Source organism: Suhomyces tanzawaensis, assembly GCF_001661415.1.
Source record: "Suhomyces tanzawaensis NRRL Y-17324 unplaced genomic scaffold CANTAscaffold_3, whole genome shotgun sequence".
In the NCBI taxonomy this organism is placed as follows: Eukaryota; Fungi; Ascomycota; class Pichiomycetes; order Serinales; family Debaryomycetaceae; genus Suhomyces; species Suhomyces tanzawaensis.
In genome coordinates, this window is record NW_017963638.1 from 1,727,440 (window position 1) to 1,754,493 (window position 27,054).

Below are 27,054 nucleotides of genomic sequence, written 5' to 3' on the forward strand. Positions count from 1 at the left end.
TAGCACACACGTTGCTTATAAAGTTTATCTTGTACTCTAGACTTCTATTTCTAAGAATTTGAACTATATTGAGTAAGTAAATTAAACTAAAGTTCTAGCCAGAAAATAGAAGTTTTAAGAACCAAAAGCAGTAAATCATCACTGGACCACAAAAAGTCTCTTGTAACGAAGCCTTCCAATGAGAAGCGTAAGCCATTCAAAACCACTTACTAGCTGTTTTTAAACCAAAACTTTGCTATAAAATCGTTATTGTCACTCTTTCAATTAAATATCTATTACTAAGGTTCTATACATATGTAGTTAATTATAATGGGTAGCGAAGCTCCTCGCCCTCTCCTCTCAAGTCCACTTCAGACAAGCCTACCTTAGACCCGAACTTGACAAATCTCTCCATATACTTCTCCTTCTTTCCTTGACTCATTGCAATCAATTCTGGCAAGTACTTGGAGTGGTTGTACTCGAAGTTGACAGTGCCTCCGAAGTCCTTGTCTAATTGCTGTTTTGGAACATGATTGGTGAATGGAACATCATAAATAATTTTTTCTCTAGTTAATGGATCAATGAATGGGTGGATCATCTTCAAGAAAGTCCATCCCAACCACGGAATATTGGTCAACAAGGCTCTACCCAATCTTTCGGGGTAGTGGGTCTGCAAGATGTGCAACACTTGTCTGGCAATGGAGAGCGAAGGGATCTTGCCCTTTTCTGTTCCTTCTTTACGTGGCTGGAAGTCGATCAATAACGCAAGCGAATCCTGTCCGGAAGGCATAAAATTGATCACGGACTCCAACATGTAAACCAAGTGGTTCACCTGGTTTTGGGAAGCCTTGGTGTTCTGGGCACCAGGCTTGAGGTACAAGCATGGTCTGGAGTCGTTGTCATAACCCAAAACAACCTCCTTACCAGTTTCACCTTCGACTGAAGTCGATTCACCGTTGACCTTGTTGTCCTTTTCGAACAGGTGGCTGATACCAAATTCTCTTCTCCATGCCAAGGTGAGCGTCACTCTGTCGATAGCATCCTTGGTGACCCACTTGGTGGCTCTAAGGTATCTCAAGAAACACTCTCTGGTCAACCAGGACTTTTCGTCTTCGGTTAATGGCTGGTATTTCGAGGTATCTTTGTCCTTCTGGTTGGCCTCACTCACGGGAACCTTCAATTCGGGGTCCGAGAAGAACTTGAGCACTTCGCTGTATTTCTCTTGCTGGGATTTGTCTAACGATGCTTCTTTTGGCACCTTGGACTCGCTGCTGGGGGCCTCAAATGGGGTGTGAACAGGCTCACCAAAATCACTGACGGAGGTGGCGGATGAGCTGTTGCCCGAGTCTGTGTCTTTCTTGCTCCACAACATGTTCTAGTACAGTTTATCCTGGAATAATGGATATGAAGGCAATATATGGACCCGTCTCGGGATTGACACCAGGGCTCACGTGCGGCGAACGCGCACCATCGGGATTAGTGAGATTGTCGCAAAATTGGTGGCAACGGCCAGCGGACAAATCAGGGAGAGAAGTGGCACTACAGAGGCTTTCCGGGTATTGTTCCGGTGTGTTCCGGAGCATTCTTCCTGCTGGGCAACCTTGGCTTCCAGGCATCTTCCTGCTCATCGATAGATTCGCGTTGCGATCTTCTGGCACCAGAATTGATCGGCAGCTCCTCACGTGCAGATGACAGTTGCGTCGTGCAGCATTGCCAATTGCTCCGCTTACCTCAGCCCTTACCAAGCACTACTCATCTTCCTATAACCATCATCCTAATTGCAGCCATCTATCCCTCCAACGCCATTCCCATCCACATAGTCCTACTCGCTCGTGACATGTCCGCAGAAGTCAACCCCCCTAGGCGGTTCTTGTCGCTAGCAGAGCTTGCCACGAACAAAATCATCCAGAATATCGGCAAGATCAATGATATAGGTGCTACGCCGTTCCATCTTTTGGCCCCTGTCCTTGAGCGAATGAATGCAAAACAACTCAACCAAATAGAGTCAACTAGTCCCCAGATTGTTCCTGAGTCCGACAAGCTATGGCGTATCCTTATCGAGAAGGACTTTCCTAACAGACCCCTTCCCACCAAGAAGGCGGTGGAAACAGAAGTGATGCCCAACAGAGCAGCATACCACAAGTATCTCGAGGACCGAGAATCCTTCCGGAATGATCTGGCAAGGAGACTAAGACGGATAACTGAAAAGTTGAAGCTGGAGAAGTCAGCCAATAAGATCGTCAAAGTCCAAGAATTACTAAAAGATCCCACCGTGAAAAGGAAGAATTGGTCCGGAAGCCCTGGTGGCTTTCCAAGATTCAACACCCCGGCTATCCGAGGTAATTCTATCTTAAGCAAAGCTAGAAGAGACTTACAGAATAGGTCAATGATGTTTCCCCAGAAAATAAGTCGTTATGATCCGTACGATGCATTCAAATCCGCTAAAAATGAAACTATCAATGCTAGAAGACCCAGGCCGACAAGAATCACCAGTTTCAATAGCTCCCCATCTATTTCTGCACTAAACAGAAGCAGTCCGGGAATTTACCGGGCTGCCTCAACACACCACTCGAGTCCTCCAAAAGTAGCGACCCCAGCACCTCAAAGATCATCTGGAATGGTGAGGTCAGTGGCCTCGTTAAGAGAAGGGTCGCCTAGGCCCAGCACGCTATCTTCACCACGTACTTCTTTTGGATCGCCAGTGCGCCAATCTAGCTCAGTTGCTCAAACTCCACCTGCCCCTATATCCCTGACACGTCCCGCCACCCCAACCGAACCTACTGATAGGACCACCAACGAGCCTGCTGAAATATCACCTGCACCTGAAAGAAAGAGGCGGCCTCCACCTTCGGTCTTCTTGACCAATAAGAGGGCAAAGCCTGAAAAAAGACCCAGGCCAAAGACTACAACTACAGAAACCTCGCCGCCATCTAAAATCAAAGCCATACGCTCATCAATATTTAATTAGTTATATCTTTGCCGTAGGCATGATCATAATATAACGACTAACGACGTATATCACCAGTCAGCATCTATTCTCCTTTTCTTGCCTTCTTTAACAATCTTCCGCTTGAGGAGTCTGCTAATCTCTTTTTGGATGGGACGTCTTCGCTTCCTACCAAGTCTCCATCATTACCTTCCAAAATGGTTTGTTTGTACGACCGGACCCGTAATCTTCCGTTCACCAACACTCTCTCTGGACTGAGGGTGACACAGGCTTTTGCCCTGCTGTTGTCCAAACCAACAGTCTTCAATATAGTCAAGACGTCACCCGAGTTCCTGACTTGTGAAGCCAGGGTAGCCCCACTGGATACTATGATACCTCTGGATCTGCAACCTCTTATTAATTGCAACACGTTGCTGAAAAAATTCTTACGAATCATTTGACTATTTATCCCCAGATCTGCCCCATAGCCTGCCACCACTGTTGCATAGCATATCTCGAATTTAATTCCTTTGTCCACGGCACTGCCTACTGTCTTGTGCTTGATGAAAAATGGAAGCTTGGTAGCAAAGTTGAACGAAATCAAGTCAATATCTAGGTTTATGGTGCAAAGCTGTAATGCCTTTTCGGATGTAGGCTGTACAGCCAAAATGTCAAAGTGACCCTGGAGCTTGGCTAATCCTTGACACTTAGAAGGATCATTCACAATCAAGGTTACTCTGCTGTATAGCTTCAAACCTGGGAATTTTTCACAGAGGTCATCTCTTAATGTGTTCATGGGTATAGGATTTAACCTTTCTGGTTGATTTATAGGGAGTTTGACATTTTCTTGTAATTGGAAATTGATGGCTATTTGTCGGTATCCCAAAGTGTAGAGGGTCACGATGGTATTCTTGAAGCCTATTGTCTGGGAGGGGGTTGCTGGAACCGAGTACCCGTTGGAGGGCCACGGCACATTGAGGTCATAAAGCATGGTGGTGAGCCTGGCATCGGACCAATTTTGGCGATGCTTGTATACGCAGGTCATGTGACTGATCATGTGCCTTCGTATCTGGGCGCGGAACATGATTTTGAGGCCAGTGACCTATGCTGACATTCAGTTTGCCACCGCCACAGACCACCACATAAATAACCACATCTGCTGGCAGATCTGTCTGGACTGTTTTCTTACTTCTACATTTTCAATTACAATCTCATACAACTGCATTTACACTTTAGATGTCAAAAGCCGAAATCAACACCACTGGTCTCTTCATTGACCGCACAAAAGCTCCTAACAAAGATGATCAAGGTATAATAGACATAGGCAAGAATTGTTCAAAATGTAACCAGCTCGACTTTTTGCCATTCCAGTGTGAATTTTGCAACCAAGTCTTTTGCTCCAACCACAGAACCCTTGATCAGCACGATTGCAAGGGAAAGGCTAAGTTCGAAAAAGGAAAGGTGATCTCCCGGCACAGCGACCACCTTGGTTCAGTTCAATCATTATTCCCAGACAGAGATGCTAATAAGCGTACCGTCGAACAAAAGTTGGCTGCTGCAAAGCCCAAGCCAACCACAATCTTGGAAACCCAGTTTAGAGTGGGTGATGTGGCGAAGAATGCTTCCAATGCTTTCAGCAAGTTCAATAAATTTCTAAAGCTCCAGAAAAAGAAAAATCTGAGCAGTGGAAGCACTCTTGGAAAATTGTTCACTTCCAGTACCAAAACTCCCAAGCCAAAGCCTACCAATAGCGTGGTTGATTTGGCGTTGTTGAGAAAACTGGCAAAGGGCGATATCAAGGTAGCTGTGGGTGATAGAATTTATATCTGGTGCTTGTACATTAACCCAAAAAATACAGATTCAGAAACTGTGGAGTCGGAAGAATTGTCTAAAATCAACATCGACAAAGACAAAAAGCCAATTTACATATCAAAGAATTGGCCAGTCGGCAGGGCATTAGATTCGATAGCAGATCAGTTGAGTATTAGAAACTTCAACAACTCCACTAATGAACTGTCCGAACGATTGAATATTTTCAAGCTCAAGGATGAAGTGCCAACTTTGATGAAGGCAAGTGACCGATGCAATACATCGTTCAAAAATTGCGATACCATCTACTTGGTAAAGGGATCCATATAGTGATCTCAAACTCCAACCATAGTCATACATCAATTAGATTAATGAAAAGATTTATAAACTAATAGTTAAATTCCTGTAATCCATGCATAGCACGACTACATTCAATAAATTCCTATGGTATCCTCCATGGAATAATCTATCCAGTTGGCCATGCAATTTTGGTCTAGCAAATGTTCCCATTGCCCCAGCAGACCCGTCTTGCACCCACTTGTGTCGTCGCTATGAGGACAGTTCAAGTATGGATCATGAGAATAGCCAATATCCCTAAACCAATGAATATCTTTCTTGTCAGCGAATAATGCCAATCCTATGGAATGAACTGGGGCATCACCCCATCTTTCATAGTAAAATTTCCCTGTAGAATCCAAATGTTTAAACCATTCCATGTACGCTTCACTTCTGAAAAAGTTCATGTCTCCTATTTCGAAGTTGGACCAGAAATGGCAGGTGGAGTACCCATTGGCAGTTTTCGCATTCCGAGGATTTTGTAAGTCGTCTAAGAGCCATTGGAAAGCCCCGTTCTTGTTGACATACTTGTAGTTATCTCCTTTATTCAAGAATTTCAAAGTCTCAGGCCAGAGAGTTTCCACCGATCTATCGATATCATATAAGTTTATGGTAAACCCATAAATTCTTTTTTTGGCTTCCATGTATTTAAACACATCGTACTTGATATCGGTGTAAAAATCAACATTTGGCTCTATTCTCCAATAATAACGGTACTTTTGCAATTCGGGGAGCAAGTAAAAGTTTCCCAGGTAGAAACGACACATATTGTGATATGAGAGCATCTTGGCGTATCCGACATCGTGATCCTCCATGATTTGCATCAATTCATCCTGTTTCTTTGCATCAATGGATTCTGGCCTATCCCACAATTCACGAGGGATAGTGATGAACTCCATGGGGGCGTCCGAGTAGGACTGCATCTTTTTTTTGAACTTGTCGCTAAATGGCTCGTCGTTGATAAATGTGTAAGGGTATTTGAATTTCCCGTTGAAACTCCTTTCGAACTTTCTGATAGTTCTGCCGATGCCAATAGCCTCACTATTTCTGACCAATGCCACTATCGTGGCATTGGCATGCTCGTAGGTGCCAGGATCACTGGGGGCCCTGATCAGGTCGAGATCGAAGTCTTTGGGGCCTGCAATTTTTTGGTTCATTACCTCGGTGTATTTGCGGGTGTTCTGCTCAAGAATCTCCTTGGGATCACCCTGCTTGGCTTTGGGGTTGACGAACTTGAACTTGACGTTTCCCGGTTCGAGGGTATACCCTGTATCCTGAGCACTCCCCTTGGAGTCCTTGTTGATCCCCTTGAGGTAAGTAAAGTCGAACTTATTGGTCAATGACTGTATGGATTCTCTGATTGTCAGCCTGACTTCCTGATCGAGGGGAGTCGCATCAAGATATACCATTATAGCAAGAATGATAATTACATTGCATGCTGCAAGAAGGTACACCCACCGCAACGAGTGTTTGAGCGATAGCATGGCGCTTATTCAGGCTAGTACTACTAGTTGTGAGCTGACTGTGGACTGACTGTGGAGGACGCGTCGAAGTATGGCAGTGACTGTTTAACCCTGTGGTGGAATGGTTGAGTTTCACTTCAGTATTCACTCGTGTTGCAACGAAAATTACAGCTTCCTGCAGGAGAACTCGGCGATTGCGAGCAATTGAGGGTCCCTGAAATGAATCGAGGTGCTATCTGACTGTTAGTTGCCGGAGTTGTAGCCGGAATAGATTTATCTCCGTGGGGCAGCACTTATCGTGGCCTTGGAATCGCCGCAAATTGGGGATACCATTTCCGAAAGGCATCAGCCTGAACTTCGCTTAGGACGAATCGGGCTATGCATTAAAGTACCACACGTGACCCACTGTCACGCGGGGCTCTATCGCTGGTGAAAATGATGCCACTATCTGTGGCCATCCAATGTTGTCCAGATGGAAATATGGCCCTGGTGCCGTGCGTTACCCAACGCGGCTATACAAGGTATCAAGACGCTTCGTCTCCAAGCTTCCTCCAAAATCCTCCACAGTGGCCAAGTTCCACTTCCCCGTCGCTACCCACTCCATCCACCAGATCAACCAAAATTTGGACAAATTCCTTACCAGTGAAAACTTGAGAATTACCCTCAATGGACACCTCCACAAGAAGCCTAGAATAATGACAACTCGCAGCTTTGCGGAAATCAGGGACGAGACAGGAGTCACCCAGTTATTATTGACCCCAGAGTCCACTAACCCAAGCTTGTTTGATTTACTCAAATCCAGTGGAGTGGAAGACTCTATCAGTGTCACTGGCTACATTCAGAAAAAACAAGTGGGTGGCTCTAGTACATGGGAGCTTGTGGTTGAAGACTATCAAATATTGAATTCTTCGAATTTGGATGCTGCCAGATTGGACAAGTTGAAGCATTTGAATCCACAAGATATTCCCGGTCAATTCAGATACCTCCAACTCCGTACTCCTAAATACCAGCAAGCATTGAGAAAGAGAAGCAAGGCTGCTATGACCACACGTCAAGTACTTGTGAATAATCATGGATTCACGGAAATCGAAACTCCCCTCTTATTCAAATCCACCCCCGAAGGTGCCCGTGAATTTTTGGTTCCTACCAGGCAAAAGGGCCAGTTTTATGCATTACCACAATCTCCCCAGCAATATAAGCAAATTCTTATGTCTTCGGGTTTTACCAGGTACTTCCAGTTGGCCAAATGTTTTAGAGATGAAGACTTACGTTCCGATAGACAACCTGAGTTTACTCAGATTGATATGGAGATGAGCTTCATTGATAACAGCGATCAAGTTGGTGTGGTGGTCGAAGATGTCATCACCAGCGTGTGGAAGGGTGAAGGAAAAAGTATCTATCGATTGAACGGTGAAGTGCTTGAGAACGTCCCAGAAATTTCACCAGCGAATCTGCTACAATTTTCTAAGCTTGACTATTTTGATGCTCTCACCCGTTATGGTATCGATAAGCCAGATTTGAGATCAGATTTGAGATTTCAGCCGTTGTCCGACTTTTTCATTTCTGCCAACCCCGATTTTCCAGTGATAGAAGTCTGTGTTCTTAGAGAAGCTTTTGATCCATCGAAACCCTTTAAGTTGCCTAGTGCTTTTGTTGACAAGAGCAGTTATTCTAGAAGAAAGCCAATAGTGTTAGCGTTGAAGACTGCCGAATCGGCCGAAAACTGGTACCAAAAGTTTGTGGAGAAGGAAGTTTTTCGTAAAACTGAAAACTTCGATGATTCTAAGCTTCAGAGCTTGCTCAATTTGAAAGAAGGTGATGTGATTGCCTTCTCCACCAGATCAGAATTTCCTTATGAGAATCCAACACCCTTAGGTAGATTCCGTCAGCTTGCAATCACCGAGTTTCCAAACAAGTGGAATCGCCCAATATTGCAGGCGGATGGCACTGTCCTGGACAAATACAATAGAGAAGACATCTTTGTTGGTTCGTGGGTTGTAAATTTCCCATTATTCAATCCTGTTGATAATTCCAGCTCCACTGATGAATATCCTCTATATGACTTCAAATCTTATGAGTCTACACATCATCCATTTACCATGGCTAAACTTGAGGATTATGACCTTTTAGAAAGTGGTCCATTAAAGGTCAGAGGCGAGCACTATGATCTAGTTATCAATGGGGTTGAAGTCGGTGGAGGTTCTAGAAGAATTCATGATGCTGCATTGCAGCAGTACATTTTTGAAGAAATTCTTAGTATTCTGAACTATCAGGCTTTGTTTGGCCATTTGTTGAAAGCCTTGAGTATGGGATGTCCCCCTCATGCTGGTTTGGCTATAGGATTTGATAGAATTTGCGCAATGCTTATTGGAAGCTCGAGTATTAGAGACGTGATAGCATTTCCCAAAAACCAATCTGGCATTGACCCCGTTGTTGAAAGTCCCACTGAAGTTGGTGAAAATAGATTGAAGGATTATTTTATTGAGGTCAGCGACTGATTAAATCCACTTGTATATTTGGGATATCACCAGCTCCTATCAGACCTCATTTGCATATCTTGTAAATAGTTAAAACTCTAAAGAAGGAACAATCATTGGATTCTTTTTCACAAATGACTAAAGGTGTAGATTTTTGTTGTACATGTATTATCCTTCAATAAGAAAAGATTATCCAGCTAATTCAAGGTCTTGACATCAATAATCAAAACTGCACGCAAGTTATTGAAGCAATTAATGTAGTAACCAAACTCTTAGCACCTTTTTCTTTTGATAAATGCAGAGACCACTTTACGAACATGTCACTCGCTTAATCTTTTTCTATCGGTAAAAACTATAAACTGTTACTATACATGAAATGTGGCTGAACTAAGATTCTACTAGATAAACTTAGTCAGAGATGTTCGTAAAATTCAATAAATTGATGTGCTCATATGATTTCAATTCACTTCTCTTCTTCTTCCTCTTAATTTGGTCTTCTTTTCATGTGATTCTCCTAAATCTTCTTCTAACTTTCTCTTCAAGTAACCTTGTTCTGCCTTTTGGGCTCTTTCTTCCTTCAACTTCTTTTCTTCGAGCAATCTTTCCATCTTCAATTCGATTGGTTTCTTGGTTCTGGTGGTGGTCTCTGCTTCATCATTTTCACCAAAAAACTCCTTTTCTTGCTGCTTAACTAATGCCTTCCAATCAAACTTCTTACGAGAAAAGAGTTCCATTGACCAGTTCTTCCAAACCAATCTACCATATGTACTTTCCTTAACCTTGTGGGATTCCTTGAATAACTCGCTACCAATTCTATCCTTGTACATTGGCAAGAAAACAGTAAAGTTCCAAAGCTTGTCAACAATGTGAGATCCATACGAGTTACAAGCCAAACCAACAATTTCGTTTTGAAACTGATTAAGCAATCTCTTCCTTAAAATTAGATTCGCTTTGGATTCCTGCCCGTCTTCTTGGAGTACTAATTCCAATGAATGTTCAACAACATGACTGAAAACTCCATGCAAGCACATTTGTACTAATCTCTCCACAGGAAGGGCCATGAAATTCAACCAGACACAGATTNTGAATTTTCCATCATACTCCATCAACTTCTCCAAGAATAAGGATCTTCTCCTTTCTTCTGCAGTAGGCCAGTCGTCTCTCTTGTTACCCAAAGTAGATCCAGTTAATTGCAATACATTTTCCAAGAACTCGGTGGAAGTATCATTAGATGGTCTGATGGGATTATAGTTAGGAGCAAACTTTTTGAACAACTGCTCAATCAATTCATCTCTTCTGTAGTTTCCTCTCGAAATGGAACCGTCAATTATTCTTTGACCAAGGTCCAAGTTTTGGTTTTCGGAAATGTTAATCAAGTTGGATAATTCAGGGATGACTTCATCTAAAATGTGCTCGACTTCTCTAGGCTTTAATTTGAAAAGCAATGCTTGAATGATATAAACTCCGGTAGTAGATCTCTTGCACAATTTCAATACTCTATCCTTCATGTATAAGGTGTAGAGCCTTTCGATATATTGTCCTCTGACACCTTGGTTCTTGATAATTGCTTCCAAGAAATGCGAACCCACAGGATCGGATAAGAGATGCTCGATAAAAGCACCTTCTTTATCATCCTTGTCTTCGGAATTCTTTAAGAAGATCAAATGCCAGATATTTCTCTCCTTATCTATAAGGCCTTCTACTTGTAATAATAATTGCACAACTGGAGAAGCAATCTTGTCAATAGATAATTGTCTCATGGATCTTATATCTTGTCCTCTCGCGATTATTTGACAGATGTCTCTCAACTCATCCTTGAACGAGCTTGGGATTTGATATGATTTATTGAAATCATCGTTGTCTTTAATCTCAATCATCTTTCTAGCAATTTTGGACTTCTTTGATCTCAAGGTAGAATTAGATATAGTGGTAGATGGTAATTCTCTACCTGCGATAATCAAAAGGATGATTCTCAAGACGTGAGAAGCATATTGGTGGTTAATCATTGTCTTGAGAGATGGCTTGATTTCGTTGAGCATTTTGATGAAAAGGGCTTCCATGGTTATTTGGATGTCTTCAGATTCATCGTCTTCTTCTGCTTCAATTTGTTCCCCAACTAATTCTTTCTCGATTAATCTGGCAGAACGCACTAATAATGTTTCTAAAACGTGGGATGCATATTTATGGTATGATAATGAATTGAAGTGATTCAAGAACAGGTGGAAGATATTCTTGAGCTGTCTGTCACTTGAAAATAAAACCAATCTCTCCATCAATTTGGAACAGATTTGGTTGGTGACCAACTTTAACTCCTTACCCTTCGCTTCCTCCAAAACGGACCTGATGAAGCCTTCTCTTTCTTCTGGGGTTTCAAATGCATTAATATTAAGAGTGGACTCGGTTTGCTTGAAGTAGTCGAGCTCATTGGCATCAACTAAACCAAAGAATGGAGTTTTTGGCTCTTGAGTCTGTTCTGTTTCGTTTGTTTCGGCAGATTCAGAAATTGATTCTTGGTAAGAAGAGACTTCACTCTCTTCCTTTGTTGCCTTTTTCTCGGCACGTCTTCCTCTAGAGGTGGATTTGGCCATTTTGGTAGTAGAGTAGTAATGCCCTTTGATTAGCTTCAGATATCTATCTAAATTTTTCAATCACGTGCTTATGCCTGTGGGCATCGTGCGGCGCAAATCTTGACATGGGGTATAAAGAATGCGATGTCTGAGGAGGGCAGCGCGACTTACACTACTTCTGATACAAGTTTGACGTTGTTAAATAGAATAAAAATTTCCGTTACATTATAACTGCACAACTGTGTGCTTTTCAAGTAAATTATTAGGTTGGGCTACACGTAATTTTTCAATACCTTTATAACACTCATAGCTTTCTAGATGCAATGCTGCACCTTTTGGACCGCTCGAAACTTGCAGTGGGTTAGAATGTTAATACCCTGATTAATTCCAGCCAAGGAAAACTTTATAGATGAGTGNTCCGTTGCGATGTTTCAAATTACGATGTTGCCGAAGCACAGTTCATAATGATTTGTAGAACATGAGTGCTTGTAATTATTGATAATGCTATATATGTTTGAGCTAGTTAGGATTGTCGTGTTAAAATTTTCGTTTTCATTCCAAGCCCAAAAGAGTTAGAGGAAAGGTAGGACAATCAACCTTGAAGAGCAGTACAGAAAGTCACAATTTTGGTACAGCCAAATTGAGAACTATCTGCAGAGGCACAGGCAAGAGAACAGTAGAGATGGTTAACAATATTGTAGACAGTAGAGTTGGAAGCTAGACTGGTATAATTGCTGCTTTGCCTGCTAGTTGATCTAAGTACTTCCCCTTCCTCAAGGGATCAAGTTCAATCAATTTTTTTAGGCATTCTTTGATATCATCAGTCAACAAGTTGTCGTTCTCTTCTTTTTCTTTTTGTATCAAACCCTTGATTAAAATAATAGTCTTGAGACACCAGCAGTTTTCTGTTTGATTGTCACTTTCAAAAGTCTCCACCATATTCAATTCTTCCACCATTAATAACTGTTCATCGAGAACATCCAAATATGACATTTCATTTTCTCCACTCCTGAGGTCCTCAACAAACAATTTCTCAGTTAAAAGCCAATAAAAATAGAGCCACACCGAGGAGTCGTTGGTGTCCACATATGTTCCGGTTTTCACGAGCTTCAACTCATGCATTAGAAGAGTGTAGGGTCTTTGAAACAATTCAAGGGTTTGAGGGTACTTCGAGCCATCGCCTGTTCTGAGAAGTTTGAAGATCTTAGGAATGAGGTTACTTCTATTATGCCAGGCGGAGAAGTTGGATATGTTCTTGTTGATCTGGGCAGTGGTGTACTCAAACTCCTTGATATTTATCTCCAACAATGCGGTGTCTACCTCAGATTTGGGGGCTCCTGAGGATTCTAATTTGGAGGATTGCTCGTTCTCGATATTGCCTACCACATATCTGCGGTATTGCCATCCATGATAATTTCTTGTATCCATCTCCAACAATTTTGACACCACAGCAAACTCATACGCCCAGCTTACCTTCTCCAATTTTACTAACTCGAGGAGACACCATTTTCTGTGGTGCCATATCCAGTAACATTTGGGATATCTCTTCAATAGTCCCATCAATAGCTTCAAGTCATCCTCCAATAGCTGCTGATAACGGTCGCCTTGATTGTGGAGAAGAACCTCACGACGGTAATTCCATATGGTGTAAAACTCGGGATTCTTCATCAACAATTGGGTGGTCATGTCCAACGCTTCCAAGGAGTAATCCTTGCTATCTCTTAAATCATACACGTTATCAGTGAGAGATTTATACTGGGCAATCTTAGCCTGATCTTTGGCGAGTCTGGCTCGTTTGGCCTCCTCTGAAAGGGTGACTCTTTTGACACCGTGCTTTGAATGTTAGTTTGGCTCGTGCAAACTTTGACAGGAGTACTTACCATGCTAATTGGTTAGGTTGAATCTTGATACCCAAATCTTCTAAGATCTTGTAGGACCTGAGTCGTGCGCGAGCGAGAACGAGCCTGGGTGTCAGATAGGTAGGACCACACCAGCATGAAAATCAATGCAACAAGGATATGCTCGGCGGGGGAGGTGGTAGAGATCTTGAGATGACCAAGCTTAGGCTGGAACTATCTAGTGTATTCCTGGCACTCTGCTGGCTACTAAATGGGGAAGTATTTTCCGTTTAAACAACGTTCTCCCGGGATTTGGACATATTTTACGTTAAGAATATAAACCAAAGCTAGGTAGGGTGATTGACCCAAGGACGATTCGGGCATTTTACATACGGGTGTCTGGATTGTTTCGAATTAATTTTCCACTTTCTTGTCGTAATTATTGGGCCCCGGGTACAACCTTGCTCCCATTTAGTGCAGCACTACGTATCTCGACATCGCAGTGTATTCTCATCTGGAAGTTGCCCGCCCCAGCTATTCCTGGCTCTAGCAATCATGTTGGTAGAATTCAGTAAGCATATTCGTAGCAAGTCGTGTGTGTGCCAATATCGTAACTGCAAACCAAATCGTTTCGCATATGTTCCAAGTGTGCTATTGCAGCTAATTCTACACCACCAACGCTTTCGGTACTATGGCTGACCCGTCTAAGCTAGCACTCAAGGGCTCGTGTAAGATTGTCACCGACTATTTTGAATTCGCCATCAACAGTATTCTTTTTCAAAGGGGCATCTATCCAGCAGAAGACTTCCAAACCGTGAGGAAGTACGACTTACCATTATTGGTGAATGTGGACGATGATGTAAAGGATTATATACTGAAGATCATGTTGCAGATCAAAAAGTGGATCTATGGTAAGAAAATCGTCAAGTTAGTGTTGGTTATCGTGTCAAAAACAACTGTCGAAACTGTGGAGCGGTGGGAATTCAATATCAATATAAACGAAGAGAACCAAAGTGGGGATGTTCCAGAAAAGAGCAGACAGGAGACAAAGAAGGAGATCCAAGCTATAATTCGTCAAATCACCTCGCTGGTGTCGTACTTGCCAATGTTGAAAGACGATGACTACACCTTCAACGTGATGGTATACACCGATCCAAATAACCCTGCGCATGTGCCCATTGAGTGGTTGGACACTAACGGGGACCAAAAGATGTTGGAGGGCGATGTGGAGCAAGTCAATTTTACCTCATTCAGCACAGATATCCACAAAGTAGGAACAGTAGTTAGCTACAAGGTGGACTAATATGACTTGGTATCATTATCCCTAGTGGATGGGCACCATAGTTGAGGAACTACAAAAAGAACTGGGATGAAGATATTGGGGACATTTTATATTGAAATTGCATATAGCTTAGGCCTTAGATTGTACAATAATTGCTAATTTACAGTGGTGTATCAGAATTCTTATATGGTACAATAATAACTAATTTACAGTGAGTACACAGGTTTGAGTTAGACGGCCTCTAAGTCGATTTCTTCGCTGAACCTTCTTCTCTTGTTGCTCAACATGAACCTGGCCGAACCTTTCATAGCCACAGAATAATCCCATACCTTCAAGTACTCGTCGGACTCCAAGAGCTGTCTCTTCAAGCATGACTTCTGGTTCATTTTGGTCAAGTCATTGAATCTTGATTTCAACTCCATGAACTTGAACACTTGCTCCTTGCCGGTCTCCTCGTCGATAGCCGGAATGTACTCGTTCAAAATAGAGTAATTCATTTGATGAATGTAGTAGTCAAGAATGTAGATAATGGCTTCGTTGACCAATGGTTCGGGACACCTAAACTGCTCGTAGCAATCGATGCCTTCCAATATTTCCTCTAAATTGACTTCACTGAGATCCTCAACAGGAGTGAATTTGGTGGTAATTTGAGATGGCTTGAGGTTGAGGGTCACGATGATGATGGCTAGAGAAATACAATGCGATGGAATCATCAAGCATAAGGGAGTGGACATAATATCAAATGCAATCAACCAGCTGAACATCGAGATCTTGTAATTTATGCCTAGTTTCTTGCAGAACTGGATGGTAAGGGAGTCGATCGAGTCCAAGGTCAATACTGTTCCATTAATGAAATCGAATTTGATCAACTGCAAGAGCTTGAATTCCAAAGACATAATAGCCTTCCTTTGAGCCTCTGCCAAGGAATCTGAATTTCTGGATCCTCCCGAAGCTCCGTTACTTCCAGAACCGTTGTGTCCCTTGGATGTTTCATCGATATCTCTTATTTTGTTGGCAACCACCTGAATATCTCTTAATTTCTTGATACAATCTTCATTTTTGGTGGCCAAGAATACACATGTCAAAGCCACGACGTATGGATCTTTTTCTAGCTCGTTATCGTCGCTGGTGGACTCGTCCTTTTCTTCATCCTCAAACTTGTTGAAAAGATAAAACCTTTGATAATAGTTCATGGATGTGCTCAATACTCTCAAAGGAAACTTGAGTGCCTTTACTATTTGAAAGACAAACTGGAAGATCTGATGTTTCCTTTGTGTAAACACTAGCTTCTTGGAATCGGCTATAGTTTGCGAGTGAAGGTATGATAATTCTGATGATGTGAAGAATGGTCGGGAAATTTGAGTCACGCTAGGACGGGGTTTACCAGACAGATTAGATCCGTTGGGGGTTAGGTTCGACTTTGAAGAGTCTACCACGCCGGGAGAGATCCCGGGATGGGTGTTTGGGGTTTTCACTGACATGAATAAGGTGGTTAAGTATATGGAAGGTTGAAAATGGTTTTTGAGTGAGTGGGAGTGCACACAGGGCATCCCCAAGTCTTCTGAGGATAATGAACCATTGATGAGTTTTTAGTATTTGACAGATATCCATACCATACTACAATTGGGAAGATAAGTTACTAATATCCACATATAATATTAAACCTAACGATTCTACGGAATTGGGATCAAGTCAAACTACTTGATATGAAAGCAAACGATCCATTAGACGCAAGAGCTTTCAGCTCGTTTAAGCAGTGAAGGACAAGGAGAAACCCAACTTGTGGACTGGTTCAGCCAACTTGAGGGCATCGAAAGAAGCACCCAAGCCCAATCTGACACCTGGTCTCAATTCTTGGGAGTAAGCCAAGGCAGTCAAACCGGAGTCAGCAATCTTGGCCTTGACGAAGGCAGTTCTGTCCAAGGCGTACTTGGTGGCGAATTCAACGTTGACGTTGGAAGACTTGACGGAGTCCCAGGTGGTCTTGGCACCAACTTCAACCAATGGAGAGACCTTGTGGAAGTAAGCGGCGGTGAAGACGGACAAGTTGGAGGTGGCGGTAGCAGCCAAAGCGTAGTTCAAGTTGGCGTAACCAACACCGACGGAGTACTTGTTGACCTTGGCGGAGGCAATGTCGTAACCCAATTCAGCACCGGCGGTGAAACCGTCTTGAGCAACAGCCAAGTCAGCGGTGGCAATTGGGCCCTTCAACAAGTCGAAGAACAAACGGGCGTTAACCACGGATTGTTGGTAGAAGAAGTTCAACTTGGCGTTTCTTGGGCCGTTTGGAACCACCGAGGTGTCCAATTCACCCTTCAAGCCTGGGGTCAACAATTCGGACAATTCGATCTTGGTGTTCAAGGAGTTGGCGTTGTTCCAACCTTGGGTCAAGGTCAAGCCAGTGGCCTTGTCGACGTACTTAGCATCGACGGAGGCGGCAATTGAGTTGTCCTTGGCGGTCTTACCCTTGACAGTGAAGGTGACGCCGTTTGGAGCAACCGACTTGACGTCGACGGCAGCAGTGGCCAAGTGGAAGAAGTCCTTGTTGAGCAAGTCGTTGGCGGACTTTTGGATGTCGGAGTAAGCAGCTGGGGCCATTTTTAATTGATGAATGTTGATTGTTTACGAAGAGAAAACAGACAGTTGTGCTGTAAAAATGGTGGGTGGGTTTATATTGGGAGTCCTGGGGCTCTGTGCAGGACGGCCAACGGTGGCGCGTCATTGGTGGAAATCGGTTGGGGTCATTGGCAATTTGGGGAATGGGGAACGAAAACCGTCATTTTCTGGTTCCAGTGGAGGGGTTGGCCTACTGGTGACGGGCCTGGGGGATGTGGACCATAACCTGGGGACCACTCCAGGTTGAGGGCCTGGATGGGAAGACACGTGCTGGTCCCTGGATTGTGGCGTTGGGTCGTTGGCGTCGCAGGCTCGCGTCACGTGGGATGCACCATCTGCTGCTCCTGACAATGCTGGGGCAAAAGGGGCCACGAGTCTGGACCGTCGCCCGGGCGGCTGGCAGGGTCAATGGTGCCATTGATCCTTGCGGCTTGAGGCGGGTCCACTTCTAGCCGGCGATTGCCGTGAGAATGGAGAAGTGGGCGTTCCTCCTAACCCCACGGTGACCAGTGCTTATCCCCGCGATGGCTGATGGGGAAATCGCGATCTGAATGTCGTTGGGGAATGGTCCACGTTGGGCAGGCGCGACACGTCAGGTGGTGGGGCGTTGGGTCAAATGTCGCGGAATCGCGGGGCCCAACTGGGCTGGTGAAATGCTTCATGTCGGGGGTGAAATCACCCATGTCGCGGGTCCTCTGTGGCCTCTATGGGCATGTCGTAACGAATTCGCCTGGTGGCATGATCCTGTGTTGGGGTCCGCCATGGGTGCCTTCCACCAATCTCGCGTGCCGCACCCAGCCCTTCTTCTGCTGGTTGCGGTCTTGGCCTTGCAGATTGGCCCACTTCTGGCCGAGAGCCATCCTAAACGACTCATCTGCTAACACCGCTTCTGCCTTCTTCCCCGTTGAATTCTCTAACTCCTCCTCCACAAGCCTCTCTGCCTTCTCCTTCTCGCCTCTTCCGATATTTTCCACGTGACCGGTATCTCCTGTCAATCCCGCATTAGTGAGCTTATCAATCACTCCACTCCTCACCATGACGTCTTCTCAGCTGGCGCCTTCCCACAACAAGCCCTTGGCTGGAACAGCCAATGGTGCTGTGGCCGCTCCAACCCCCTACAAGCCCAAGAAGTCGCTTCCAGCCTTGAAGGTCAAGCCTGACCCTTCCCTCAAATCGTGTTTATCGCCCTCCATTGACCCACAACGAAAACTCCCGGAAGATTCCACCACCTTTGTTCACGAACAGTCCAAGCTGCCTGACGCACACCCATCGTTCGTGGATCCAAACGACAACGTCAGTCCCATCAATCACGGGTTGAATGGCAGAGCCTCTGACGAGATCAACACCTCCAGACTCACCTCAGAATCGGTCCCCAAGATCGGAATCCTGGACAATCGAGAATCGGGAAGAAAGAACCTGGCCACCATTCCAACAGCCCCTCAGAAGGACGAATTGCACTCACAAACGCCCCAAAGTAAGACCACCCAGGCGTTGGAAGTGCCTGGGTCCCTCCAGCATCCAAACGCTTCCCAGGAAGCCACCCGAAAATTGCATCTTCTTATTGGTATCACGGGCTGCATATCAATTCTGAAAAACGTATTTCTTATCATAGAAAAACTCTTTGAGTTGTATACTCCTGAAAAGCTCGAGATTCAGGTGGTTTTGACCAAATCAGCAGAATGGTTCTTAACGGATAAACTCTACAAATTTGAAAACTTAGGTGTCAAAGTATGGTTCAGTGACGACGGTGAGGCCTATTATATGGAGTCCAAGGTGGAGCAACAAATGTCGGGAGAAGCGAAGCCAGCATTTCAAATGTATTTGGCGCCTGAACTACAGAAATGGACTGACGTGCTCTTGTTGGCCCCGTTATCTGCAAACACTCTTGCAAAGCTCATTAATGGGCTTGCTGATAACTTGTTGACGGATATTCTACACACTTGGCCAACACCCCAGCCTCAAACACACTCGGTGGCCCACAACATCGACAACACGGTTTTAACCAACAACATCATCTCGCCAAAGCCAATAGTGGCGGCATTAGCATTGACAAATTCCATGTATTCACACCCCATCACCAAACGCCAATTGGCATTGTTACAAGATACCTACCCTAATGTGTCGATTTTAAAACCAGTGGAGAAGTGCGTGGATGTGGACGGAAACATCGCCATGGGAGGGATGCGCTCGTGGAGGGAAGTGGTGGACTTTGTGCTGAAGAAGTTAGGAGAGCCCGAGGACGATGAGGATGACGAGGATGATGACGACACACAAAACGATGAAGACGATATCACCGACTCGTCCCTTCCTGAGATCCACCTCACCAAGGAAAGCCAGATTTCTCCGCCGATCATCGAAGTCGAAAGAAATTCGGCCACCCCAAGATCTCGTCTGAACACCTTGACCCGCAAAGAGCTCCAGGAGCACGAAGAGCTTGCCTCGAAGAATGCCATTCTCAACACGGGAGCTAGATAGTCCTGGATATACCTATTTATTATGCACTGTCATTTCAATTCGCATACTCACTCATTAATGAAGTCCTAATTAGTTCGTCTTTCTTAATAATAATCAATGAATCTTAATTAAATACGTAACAGCTATGTCGGCATAGTCTATGCCAAGCAAGAGCACGTCGCCAATAGTATCCAAGTCTGTGTTTTGGCCGTCTTCATTAGTCCATCTTGTCTCGCCAGCCTCGTGCAACCCAGAGACATTATAGCGACACGCAGCCACTTATCAGTCTCCGCATTTTCGACTTTTACTCCACTCTTCTTCTAACCACACCATGCCAATCTTACCCCACGACTCCGAAGCATTCTCCAAGAAGACTGTGTTCATTGGAGGCATCAATGTCCACATCTACAACGCTGACTCACTTCAATCGCATGTTGAGAACACCACCGGTGACATCCCAGTGGACGTGTTGTACTTGGTCCACGAACGTCTAGGCAACTACAAATACACCGAGGCGTTTGCGTTCAAGATACTTGAGCAATTCTACAAGAAAGGAGGCAAGCAGCTCGTTTGTGTGACGTTTGATGTCAGAAACCACGGAGAAAGAACTGTCGATGAGTCCAAGAACCAGGACTGGAGGGGAGGCAACGCTTCGCACGCTTCCGATTTGATCACAGTGATAGACGGCATTGTGGCCGACCTCAAGCTCTTGACCACTTCCGTGCCATTCTACCTCGACTTGGACCGCTATATTTCGCGTGCCAACAAGGAGCTTGGCACCACCATCAAGTATCGCCACTCTTTCAGCGGAAATTCACTTGGGGGACATGCTGTGATCCGGTTCGCCAACGAATACCCCAACCTCGTCAACGTGCTCAATCCCGTCATTGGATGTCCTGATTTGACCACGTTGTTGGTCAACAGACTCACCAAGGCTCCATTGGACAGCGTTGCGTACGACAAAAAGTACTTCTACTTCGAGTACGACGAGTTGCCATTGAATGCAGAGCAAAGGCTCGTTTACCCCGAGTCATTGCATAGGCACATTGCAGCCCAGGATATCTCCATTTATGAAAACTTCAACATGAACATCAAGTTGTTTTCTTCGCACGGGAAGGACGACAAGTTGGTTCCAACCAAATTGGCCAGCTCGTGGTTGGACATCTACAAGAACACCAACGGAGTCACCGAGGCTTTTATTCAAGAAGGCGTAGGGCACGCCACCACCGAGGAAATGATCGACAACTTCACTACCTGGTTGGTGAAGCACATATAGCTGGCAAGACCGAAATTGAAGAGGTGATAATTCCAAGTGGATTGCAATTTCAGCGATTGCAAAGCACGCCCGTGAGAATCGTAAAACCTGTTGTTCATACCAATGATATGAGGCCTCTAAAATGAATATAGTAATAGAAATACTACCACCTCGCCTGTAAGCATCCACCACCTGCGAAGTGACTTGAAATGACCTTCCATTGTGGATTTAACAGTTCACCATCAGAGCTTGAATTTCTACAGCTACTTTAGTATTCACACTAGGTGCTACACCCAGAACCCTTTCAAATATTTAATAGGTAATTTTATTAAAATTCTCTTTGTAAAAATAGTAATACCATTTACATATGCAGATACGTTACCAATTACCCTACGATCTGGTGTCGTCAATCGAGATTTAGAATTAGTTACCCCCCTCAACAGTACTGTGCACGGTACCCATGGCTCGTTCCCATCCCCCTTTTCTCGCTGGTGCCGGCCACGTGACAGATCCACTACAACCGGTCACCTCCCGATTGTCTACCTGTCACTACTCTGAAACAGACCGTACTGTCAATTGCCAATTGTCTGCTGGCTCTTCCTGTCCTTGGCTGTTCTCACCGTACCATAGCCTCCCTTCAACTCGCAACCGCTGCCCAACACGCCTCACATTTCCCCAAAACAGATCGTCGCATCTCCACAATTGTTGATAGATCTCAACGGACATTTGTCACCTACCCCAGTTCTTTTGAGTCTGCATCTGTGTTGTACGACACGCAACTTCTCATCTCGTGAGCAATCTGAACCAGCCATTGCCCCATCTTCCACTCCCCCATGCTAAAGACACAAGTCAGTGCCTCGCTTCAGGCAGGGCTAACCCAACAGCTCAACCGAAGTCTAACCAACGAAGACTCATCATCGCTCGTCAGCAGCATCCGCAATGGAGAGGGCAACGTCAACTACATCACCTTCAATCAGGATGCTTCCTGTGTGGCCATTGGCTTGAATAGTGGCTACAAAATATTCAATTGCAAGCCGCTGTTCGGCAAGTGCTTCCAGTTCAAAAAAGAGGAACTGATCGGCATAGTGGAGATGCTCTATTGCACCTCACTCATTGCAGTAGTGGCGTTGGGCGACGAGCCTGGCTCGTCGCCTCGCAAGCTCAAACTTGTCAACACCAAGCGACTTTCCACCATCTGCGACTTGATCTTTCCCTCCACCATTCTTCAAGTAAAGCTCACCAATTCCCGCCTTGTGGTGTTGTTGGAAGAACAGATCTACATCTATGACATAACTACCATGAAACTCTTGCATACCATCGAGACTTCTCCCAATTTGCACGGTCTATGCACTATTTCCCCATCCTCGGATCAGGATGGAAATAGCTACCTTGCCTATCCATCCCCTCCCAAAACCATCACCCATGATTCATTGTTAGTCACGGGTATAAATACCAACGGTGGGTCGAACTCGGTCCAGAATAACATCCAGTCGGTCAGTAACAGTCCGAACCGCGTGGGAGATGTCATAATCTTTAACCTCACCACTCTTCAGCCGTTATCGGTTATTGAAGCACATAAGTCTACCTTGGCTGCAATGACGCTCTCGAACGATGGTAGCTTGTTGGCTACTGCTTCTGACAAGGGTACCATAGTAAGAGTCTTCTCAGTTGAAACAGGGGTCAAACTCTATCAGTTTAGAAGAGGTACGTACCCTACTAAAATCTATTCCCTCAGTTTCAGTTCCGATGATAAGTATGTGGTAGCAACAAGCTCAAGTGAGACCGTTCATATTTTTAGATTGAGTCAAGAAGAGGCATTAGAAAACAAACACAAATTGAAAAAGCTCAATAATACCTCCAAGAAGAAGGTAAAGCTCAATCCAGAATATGAAACCATTGCAGAGGAAAATGAAACGTTAGGAGAGCAGCAGAAGCCACCCAGCCAAGTACACGATGATGATTTTGATGACATACAGGACGATGGTGATGATAGTGATGCAGTCAATGAAGAAGACGACATTGAGGAAGAAGATGAAGATGCTTCAAGTACCAAACAAAGAAAACTCTCGCAGAGTTCTACCAACTCGTTTCAAAGTGTAAACTCTGGTAAGTCGATTATCAGCAATGAGGATGTTCCTACCAACACTTTTCCCAAGGACAACTCTTCACTTGCACATAAGTCTGAACCGATAATCGACCAAAATAGACTTTCGGTAGCCAGATTGATTAGGCGATCTTCTCAAACTTTGGGTCGTAAAGCTGCTCAAAAGATGGGTGATTTCTTGCCTTCCAGATTTTCATCAATTCTAGAGCCTACCAGACATTTTGCATCTTTGAAAATCAATGCCATTGGTAAGGATGTCAAATCAATAGCTGTGATGAATAATGAATTGCTGCATGATTTTGTTCCTCAAGCATACCTAGCAAAAGATAGGGATGGATCCTCACCTTCAACTCCAACCAAAGATAATAGCTTTCTCCAAAGAGAGGCTGTTGCGTTGAATTTGTTACACATCAATGTGGTCACCTCCGAAGGGTTCTTCTACACCTACGGATTGGATCCAGAAAGAGGCGGTGATTGCATTTTGTTACACCAATACTCACTATTAGATGATGGTGCGTAGTTTTAGCTATACCTCTATATGAAGAAAATTCATGGCCAATGCAAAGTGATAATACTCTACTTGGTGTAATTCTGTAAATGGCAATCCTTTGTGGGTGAATCTGAGACAGCGCAACTGTTTGCTCGTCAAATAGAGAAGTCCTTATGAATAGATTGATAAATTTTTTTTTTTGCTAATGGGAAGTATATTATAATCTACTGACTATATACCTATTGCAATGGATAACACACCATTATGGTCAAACCGTTATAATTTAATTTTTGCACTCATATCATTTAAGAATTGCGGTTCGAATATATCTGCTTTTTTTCAGAAAATCAAAAAATGTGTAAAAACAACTTCAGCTAGATTATATATGCAACACTAAATAAAATGGAATGAATATGATTATATATTACAGGAAAGAATTAGAACCAGCTGAATTTAGTAACTCAAGTCACAAAGTGCAATAGTCACAATGATATTCTTACTCACTGCACGAATGTTACGCAAAGATAGAATGTTCTAAGAACGATTTTTAATAAAACCACCTAACACGCTATCCTGTCAAGGCTATATTCTAAGGCTGGAGATTACTCCACTCAAACGATAGGCGTTTTTCAGTCAATACAAATGATCGTTCTATTGTTGAGAATAGCATTCAGTTCAAATATTACTCAAACCGTTTTTTAAAACGGAAATACACGGGCTAGAAGCACTTAAAAAGTTCAATAATAATCTTGGAAAGCTTATATAAGCCCAAAGTGGTTGGAGACCGAAACAATAGCCAATTTTTTATACGGTTTCAACACTGTTTAGTAATTAAAGACAAAATATTTTCGTGTAACAGATCCACTGGGCAGTAGCTTTCAAGGGTAGCCTTTAATAAACCTTTATTAGGTAATCTCTTATAAAACAATTAACAGTAGTCGTGAACCTGCTAATTCGGGGATGCTTCTTATTCTTTCTTATTCCCCTTGGTTCTTTCAACTCCTTNNCTATATACTCTTATATACTTCTTTCTAACCCCGCTTGCTTATCTTTCCCCGCAGGGCTAATAAACTACTAATCACATTTGGTACTCGTCTGATATTTCCTTGATACTTCTCTGATACTCGTACCTTACCACATAACACATTTTCAATGCGCTTACTAATTGTTATTACGTAACGGTATACGTAATCGGGGTTCTCTCTTTCAATCCGTTACATTTCGTAATAACTCTTGGTGGCCAAGCTGGCTAAGGCGCGAGACTGTAATGTTAACTCAAAGTAATCTTGAGATCGGGTGTTCGACTCACCCCCAGGAGATATTTTTTTGATTCGCTTCTTGATGGTACTCAACTCCAAGCAGACAACCTAAACAGCCCTTTCCAGTTCTGTTCTCTTTTTCTCCCATTAGATTGGCAAGATGTATCACTTATTAGCTTAGGCGCACTGTTAGTGTAGTTCGTGACGGATAAATTCATAGCATAATTATTGCCAGGAGTCAAAAGAGGAACTAATGACACCAAATAAAAGACAGAAAACCAGCTCATCAACTATCCCTTCTTCGACTTCAATAAGTCGTATAGTTCTGTTGAGTGAATTCACCTCCACTTGTCTCCACGTTTGCCCAATCAGTTTGATACGCGCACGCCCTCAGCCTTACAAAGTCAAACATTTTGCCACTACCTTACGAATCAGTTAATACCATGTCCTCCTTCAAACGTATGTATACCTTTAAGTGATGTCTCAAAAGTGCTTTAGAGTGCCTATAAGATGAGGGATAAACAGCCGAATTTAAATGTATTCAATGAATGGTGAATGGTTGGCTTCTACAGGGAACACTCTCGGGATGTCCTCGAAGTAGACTGATTCGTGCTGATTAGAACTCGTCTAATTAAAGGAGGAGAGTTATTCCTAGTTAGATCATCTTGAATGAGACGTGTGGTAATGGAATTACTAACAATTAGTATCAATAAAGAACGCTGGAAAGGTGTTCGAAATCGAACTTACCCCATCATCCACTGGGGCGTTCCTTAAAGAAAAGATCCAAGAATTGACCCTTATTCCTCCTGAAAGACAAAAGATCCTCATCAAGGGTGGAAAGATCAACGATGCTGATGTTGTGTCTTCTTTGAACTTGAATTTGTCACAACCAATCATGGTCCTTGGTACCCCCGACAAGAACCTTCCTTCTAAGCCAGTGGTCAAGCAGGTGTTCTTGGAAGATTTGAATGCAAACCAATTATACAAGGTTTCGACCGACCCATCAGGATTGGTTAATCTCGGCAACACTTGTTACTTAAACTCATCATTACAAGCATTGTACAGTATTAAGATCCTTAGAGACCGTCTTAAGGATCCCGGGCTTGCGTCATCGGCTGGAAATCAAGCATCGATCAAATTTAATTTAGCTTTGAAGTCTCTTTTCGAGCAAATGGACAAAAAGCAAGAAAGCATCAAGCCACTTCTTCCATTGACTTTGATCAAACAAATTAACCCGGAGTTTGGCACAACTGATAACGCAGGCCGTCCTCAACAACATGACGCAGAAGAGGCTTACTCCGAAATGATTAGATTGATCAATGATGGTTTGAAACTTGACGATTTTTTTAAATTAGGGTTTAAAGCAGAGCAAAAGTGCATCAGCTTACCTTCAGATGAAACAGTAGTGACGTACGACGATGCTCTCAAATTAAACTGTCATATTGATATTAAGACCAACTTCTTGAGAGACGGTATTATTAATGGTTTGAAGGAAACTCTTGAGAAATTCAACCCAACTTTGCAATCAAATGCAGAGTATGAAATCAACAAAACCATCACAAGATTGCCCAGATATTTAACTGTTCATTTCCTTAGATTTTTCTGGAGAAGGGATATTGGTAAGAAATCGAAGATCTTGAGAAAAGTCCAATTCCCATTCGAATTGGATTTAGCTGAAATGTTAGATGAGTCTATCAAGGCCGATAAAGTTAAGGTCAGAGACCAAATAAGAAAAATCGAGAAGGACAATCTCGACTTGATTCGTGATTTCAAAAAGCAAAAGAAGGATAACTCATTGACTCCTTTGGAGCAACAAGAAGAGGACGAATTAAAAGTTGCATCCATAAAAAGTAAGTTCGAAGATGAGTTAGTCAAGGTTTTGCCTCTGGGATACGATTTACAAACCGGTAGTGAGAACCCATCTTCAGTTTACGAGCTTACTGCCGTTATTACACATGCTGGTGCTTCTTCAGAGTCCGGTCATTACCAAGCTTATGTTAAGGATGACAAGGACTTGGATGGAGACAGATGGTGGAAATTCAATGATGACAAGGTCAGTCCAGTCAGCAAGGAAAAGATTGAACAATTTGCCGGAGGTGGTGAAAGCGATAGTGCCTTGATTTTAATCTACAAGGGCGTGGGCTTATAATAAGCCCAGTTGATAATTCGTAATACAGGCAGAATAGATCATATTTTTTA

At 43.6% G+C, this 27,054-nt stretch overlaps 15 protein-coding genes and 1 non-coding gene across 16 annotated transcripts; 9 read left to right on the top strand and 7 right to left on the bottom strand.

Moving 5' to 3' along the window:
• Positions 1-249: 249 nt before the first annotated feature.
• On the bottom strand, positions 250-1,364 carry PDR16 (phosphatidylinositol transporter). The gene has a single exon (XM_020207600.1). The coding sequence runs from the start codon at positions 1,349-1,351 to the stop codon at positions 305-307; it is 1,047 nt and encodes a 348-aa protein (XP_020065504.1). The 5' UTR covers positions 1,352-1,364; the 3' UTR covers positions 250-304.
• Positions 1,365-1,816: 452 nt separating this feature from the next.
• Positions 1,817-2,416, top strand: ELA1 (elongin A; the record flags this gene model as incomplete). The annotated part of the gene is made up of 1 exon (XM_020209764.1): positions 1,817-2,416. A coding segment is annotated over one exon (600 nt), but the record flags the coding sequence as incomplete, so codon positions are not given.
• A 595-nt stretch (positions 2,417-3,011) lies between these two features.
• Positions 3,012-3,896, bottom strand: RPP1 (RNA-binding RNA processing protein; the record flags this gene model as incomplete). The annotated part of the gene is made up of 1 exon (XM_020209599.1): positions 3,012-3,896. The coding sequence occupies one exon, from the start codon at positions 3,894-3,896 to the stop codon at positions 3,012-3,014; it is 885 nt and encodes a 294-aa protein (XP_020065506.1).
• A 245-nt stretch (positions 3,897-4,141) lies between these two features.
• CANTADRAFT_49939 (uncharacterized protein) lies at positions 4,142-5,044 on the top strand (the record flags this gene model as incomplete). The annotated part of the gene is made up of 1 exon (XM_020209772.1): positions 4,142-5,044. The coding sequence occupies one exon, from the start codon at positions 4,142-4,144 to the stop codon at positions 5,042-5,044; it is 903 nt and encodes a 300-aa protein (XP_020065507.1).
• Positions 5,045-5,145: 101 nt separating this feature from the next.
• Positions 5,146-6,534, bottom strand: KTR4 (putative mannosyltransferase; the record flags this gene model as incomplete). Its single annotated transcript, XM_020209718.1, has 1 exon — positions 5,146-6,534. One exon carries the CDS (start codon positions 6,532-6,534, stop codon positions 5,146-5,148), a length of 1,389 nt encoding a protein of 462 aa, XP_020065508.1.
• Positions 6,535-6,974: 440 nt separating this feature from the next.
• Positions 6,975-9,011, top strand: CANTADRAFT_89937 (aspartate--tRNA ligase; the record flags this gene model as incomplete). Its single annotated transcript, XM_020211629.1, has 1 exon — positions 6,975-9,011. One exon carries the CDS (start codon positions 6,975-6,977, stop codon positions 9,009-9,011), a length of 2,037 nt encoding a protein of 678 aa, XP_020065509.1.
• Positions 9,012-9,448: 437 nt separating this feature from the next.
• Positions 9,449-11,578, bottom strand: CANTADRAFT_89938 (RNA-binding RNA processing protein; the record flags this gene model as incomplete). Its single annotated transcript, XM_020211630.1, has 1 exon — positions 9,449-11,578. One exon carries the CDS (start codon positions 11,576-11,578, stop codon positions 9,449-9,451), a length of 2,130 nt encoding a protein of 709 aa, XP_020065510.1.
• Positions 11,579-11,882: 304 nt separating this feature from the next.
• Positions 11,883-13,591, bottom strand: BET4 (Rab geranylgeranyltransferase). Its single transcript, XM_020207604.1, has one exon. The coding sequence runs from the start codon at positions 13,241-13,243 to the stop codon at positions 12,275-12,277; it is 969 nt and encodes a 322-aa protein (XP_020065511.1). The 5' UTR covers positions 13,244-13,591; the 3' UTR covers positions 11,883-12,274.
• A 495-nt stretch (positions 13,592-14,086) lies between these two features.
• MAD2 (spindle checkpoint protein) lies at positions 14,087-14,698 on the top strand (the record flags this gene model as incomplete). Its single annotated transcript, XM_020211631.1, has 1 exon — positions 14,087-14,698. The coding sequence occupies one exon, from the start codon at positions 14,087-14,089 to the stop codon at positions 14,696-14,698; it is 612 nt and encodes a 203-aa protein (XP_020065512.1).
• A 209-nt stretch (positions 14,699-14,907) lies between these two features.
• CANTADRAFT_89941 (uncharacterized protein) lies at positions 14,908-16,158 on the bottom strand (the record flags this gene model as incomplete). Its single annotated transcript, XM_020211632.1, has 1 exon — positions 14,908-16,158. One exon carries the CDS (start codon positions 16,156-16,158, stop codon positions 14,908-14,910), a length of 1,251 nt encoding a protein of 416 aa, XP_020065513.1.
• A 268-nt stretch (positions 16,159-16,426) lies between these two features.
• On the bottom strand, positions 16,427-17,275 carry POR1 (porin; the record flags this gene model as incomplete). Its single annotated transcript, XM_020210806.1, has 1 exon — positions 16,427-17,275. The coding sequence occupies one exon, from the start codon at positions 17,273-17,275 to the stop codon at positions 16,427-16,429; it is 849 nt and encodes a 282-aa protein (XP_020065514.1).
• Positions 17,276-18,427: 1,152 nt separating this feature from the next.
• Positions 18,428-19,759, top strand: CANTADRAFT_41793 (flavoprotein; the record flags this gene model as incomplete). Its single annotated transcript, XM_020208883.1, has 3 exons — positions 18,428-18,661; positions 18,773-19,593; positions 19,660-19,759. Coding segments are annotated over 3 exons (1,155 nt in total), but the record flags the coding sequence as incomplete, so codon positions are not given.
• Positions 19,760-20,043: 284 nt separating this feature from the next.
• On the top strand, positions 20,044-21,484 carry CANTADRAFT_25978 (uncharacterized protein). The gene has a single exon (XM_020207606.1). It carries the CDS (start codon positions 20,079-20,081, stop codon positions 21,021-21,023), a length of 945 nt encoding a protein of 314 aa, XP_020065516.1. The 5' UTR covers positions 20,044-20,078; the 3' UTR covers positions 21,024-21,484.
• Positions 21,485-21,580: 96 nt separating this feature from the next.
• On the top strand, positions 21,581-23,852 carry CANTADRAFT_25979 (phosphoinositide binding protein). Its single transcript, XM_020207607.1, has one exon. It carries the CDS (start codon positions 21,836-21,838, stop codon positions 23,624-23,626), a length of 1,791 nt encoding a protein of 596 aa, XP_020065517.1. The 5' UTR covers positions 21,581-21,835; the 3' UTR covers positions 23,627-23,852.
• Positions 23,853-24,826: 974 nt separating this feature from the next.
• CANTADRAFT_t102 lies at positions 24,827-24,915 on the top strand. The gene has a single exon. It is a non-coding gene; the product is annotated as a tRNA-Tyr (tRNA).
• Positions 24,916-25,298: 383 nt separating this feature from the next.
• Positions 25,299-27,004, top strand: UBP6 (ubiquitin-specific protease; the record flags this gene model as incomplete). Its single annotated transcript, XM_020206719.1, has 2 exons — positions 25,299-25,314; positions 25,560-27,004. 2 exons carry the CDS (start codon positions 25,299-25,301, stop codon positions 27,002-27,004), a joined length of 1,461 nt encoding a protein of 486 aa, XP_020065518.1.
• Between the last annotated feature and the right edge of the window lie 50 nt (positions 27,005-27,054).

What these genes read in the sequence shown, in the direction of transcription:
- PDR16 (XM_020207600.1), bottom strand. Translation starts at nt 1,351, where the DNA reads ATGTTGTGGAGCAAGAAAGACACAGACTCGGGCAACAGCTCATCCGCC.
- BET4 (XM_020207604.1), bottom strand. Translation starts at nt 13,243, where the DNA reads ATGACCACCCAATTGTTGATGAAGAATCCCGAGTTTTACACCATATGG.
- CANTADRAFT_25978 (XM_020207606.1), top strand. Translation starts at nt 20,079, where the DNA reads ATGCCAATCTTACCCCACGACTCCGAAGCATTCTCCAAGAAGACTGTG.
- CANTADRAFT_25979 (XM_020207607.1), top strand. Translation starts at nt 21,836, where the DNA reads ATGCTAAAGACACAAGTCAGTGCCTCGCTTCAGGCAGGGCTAACCCAA.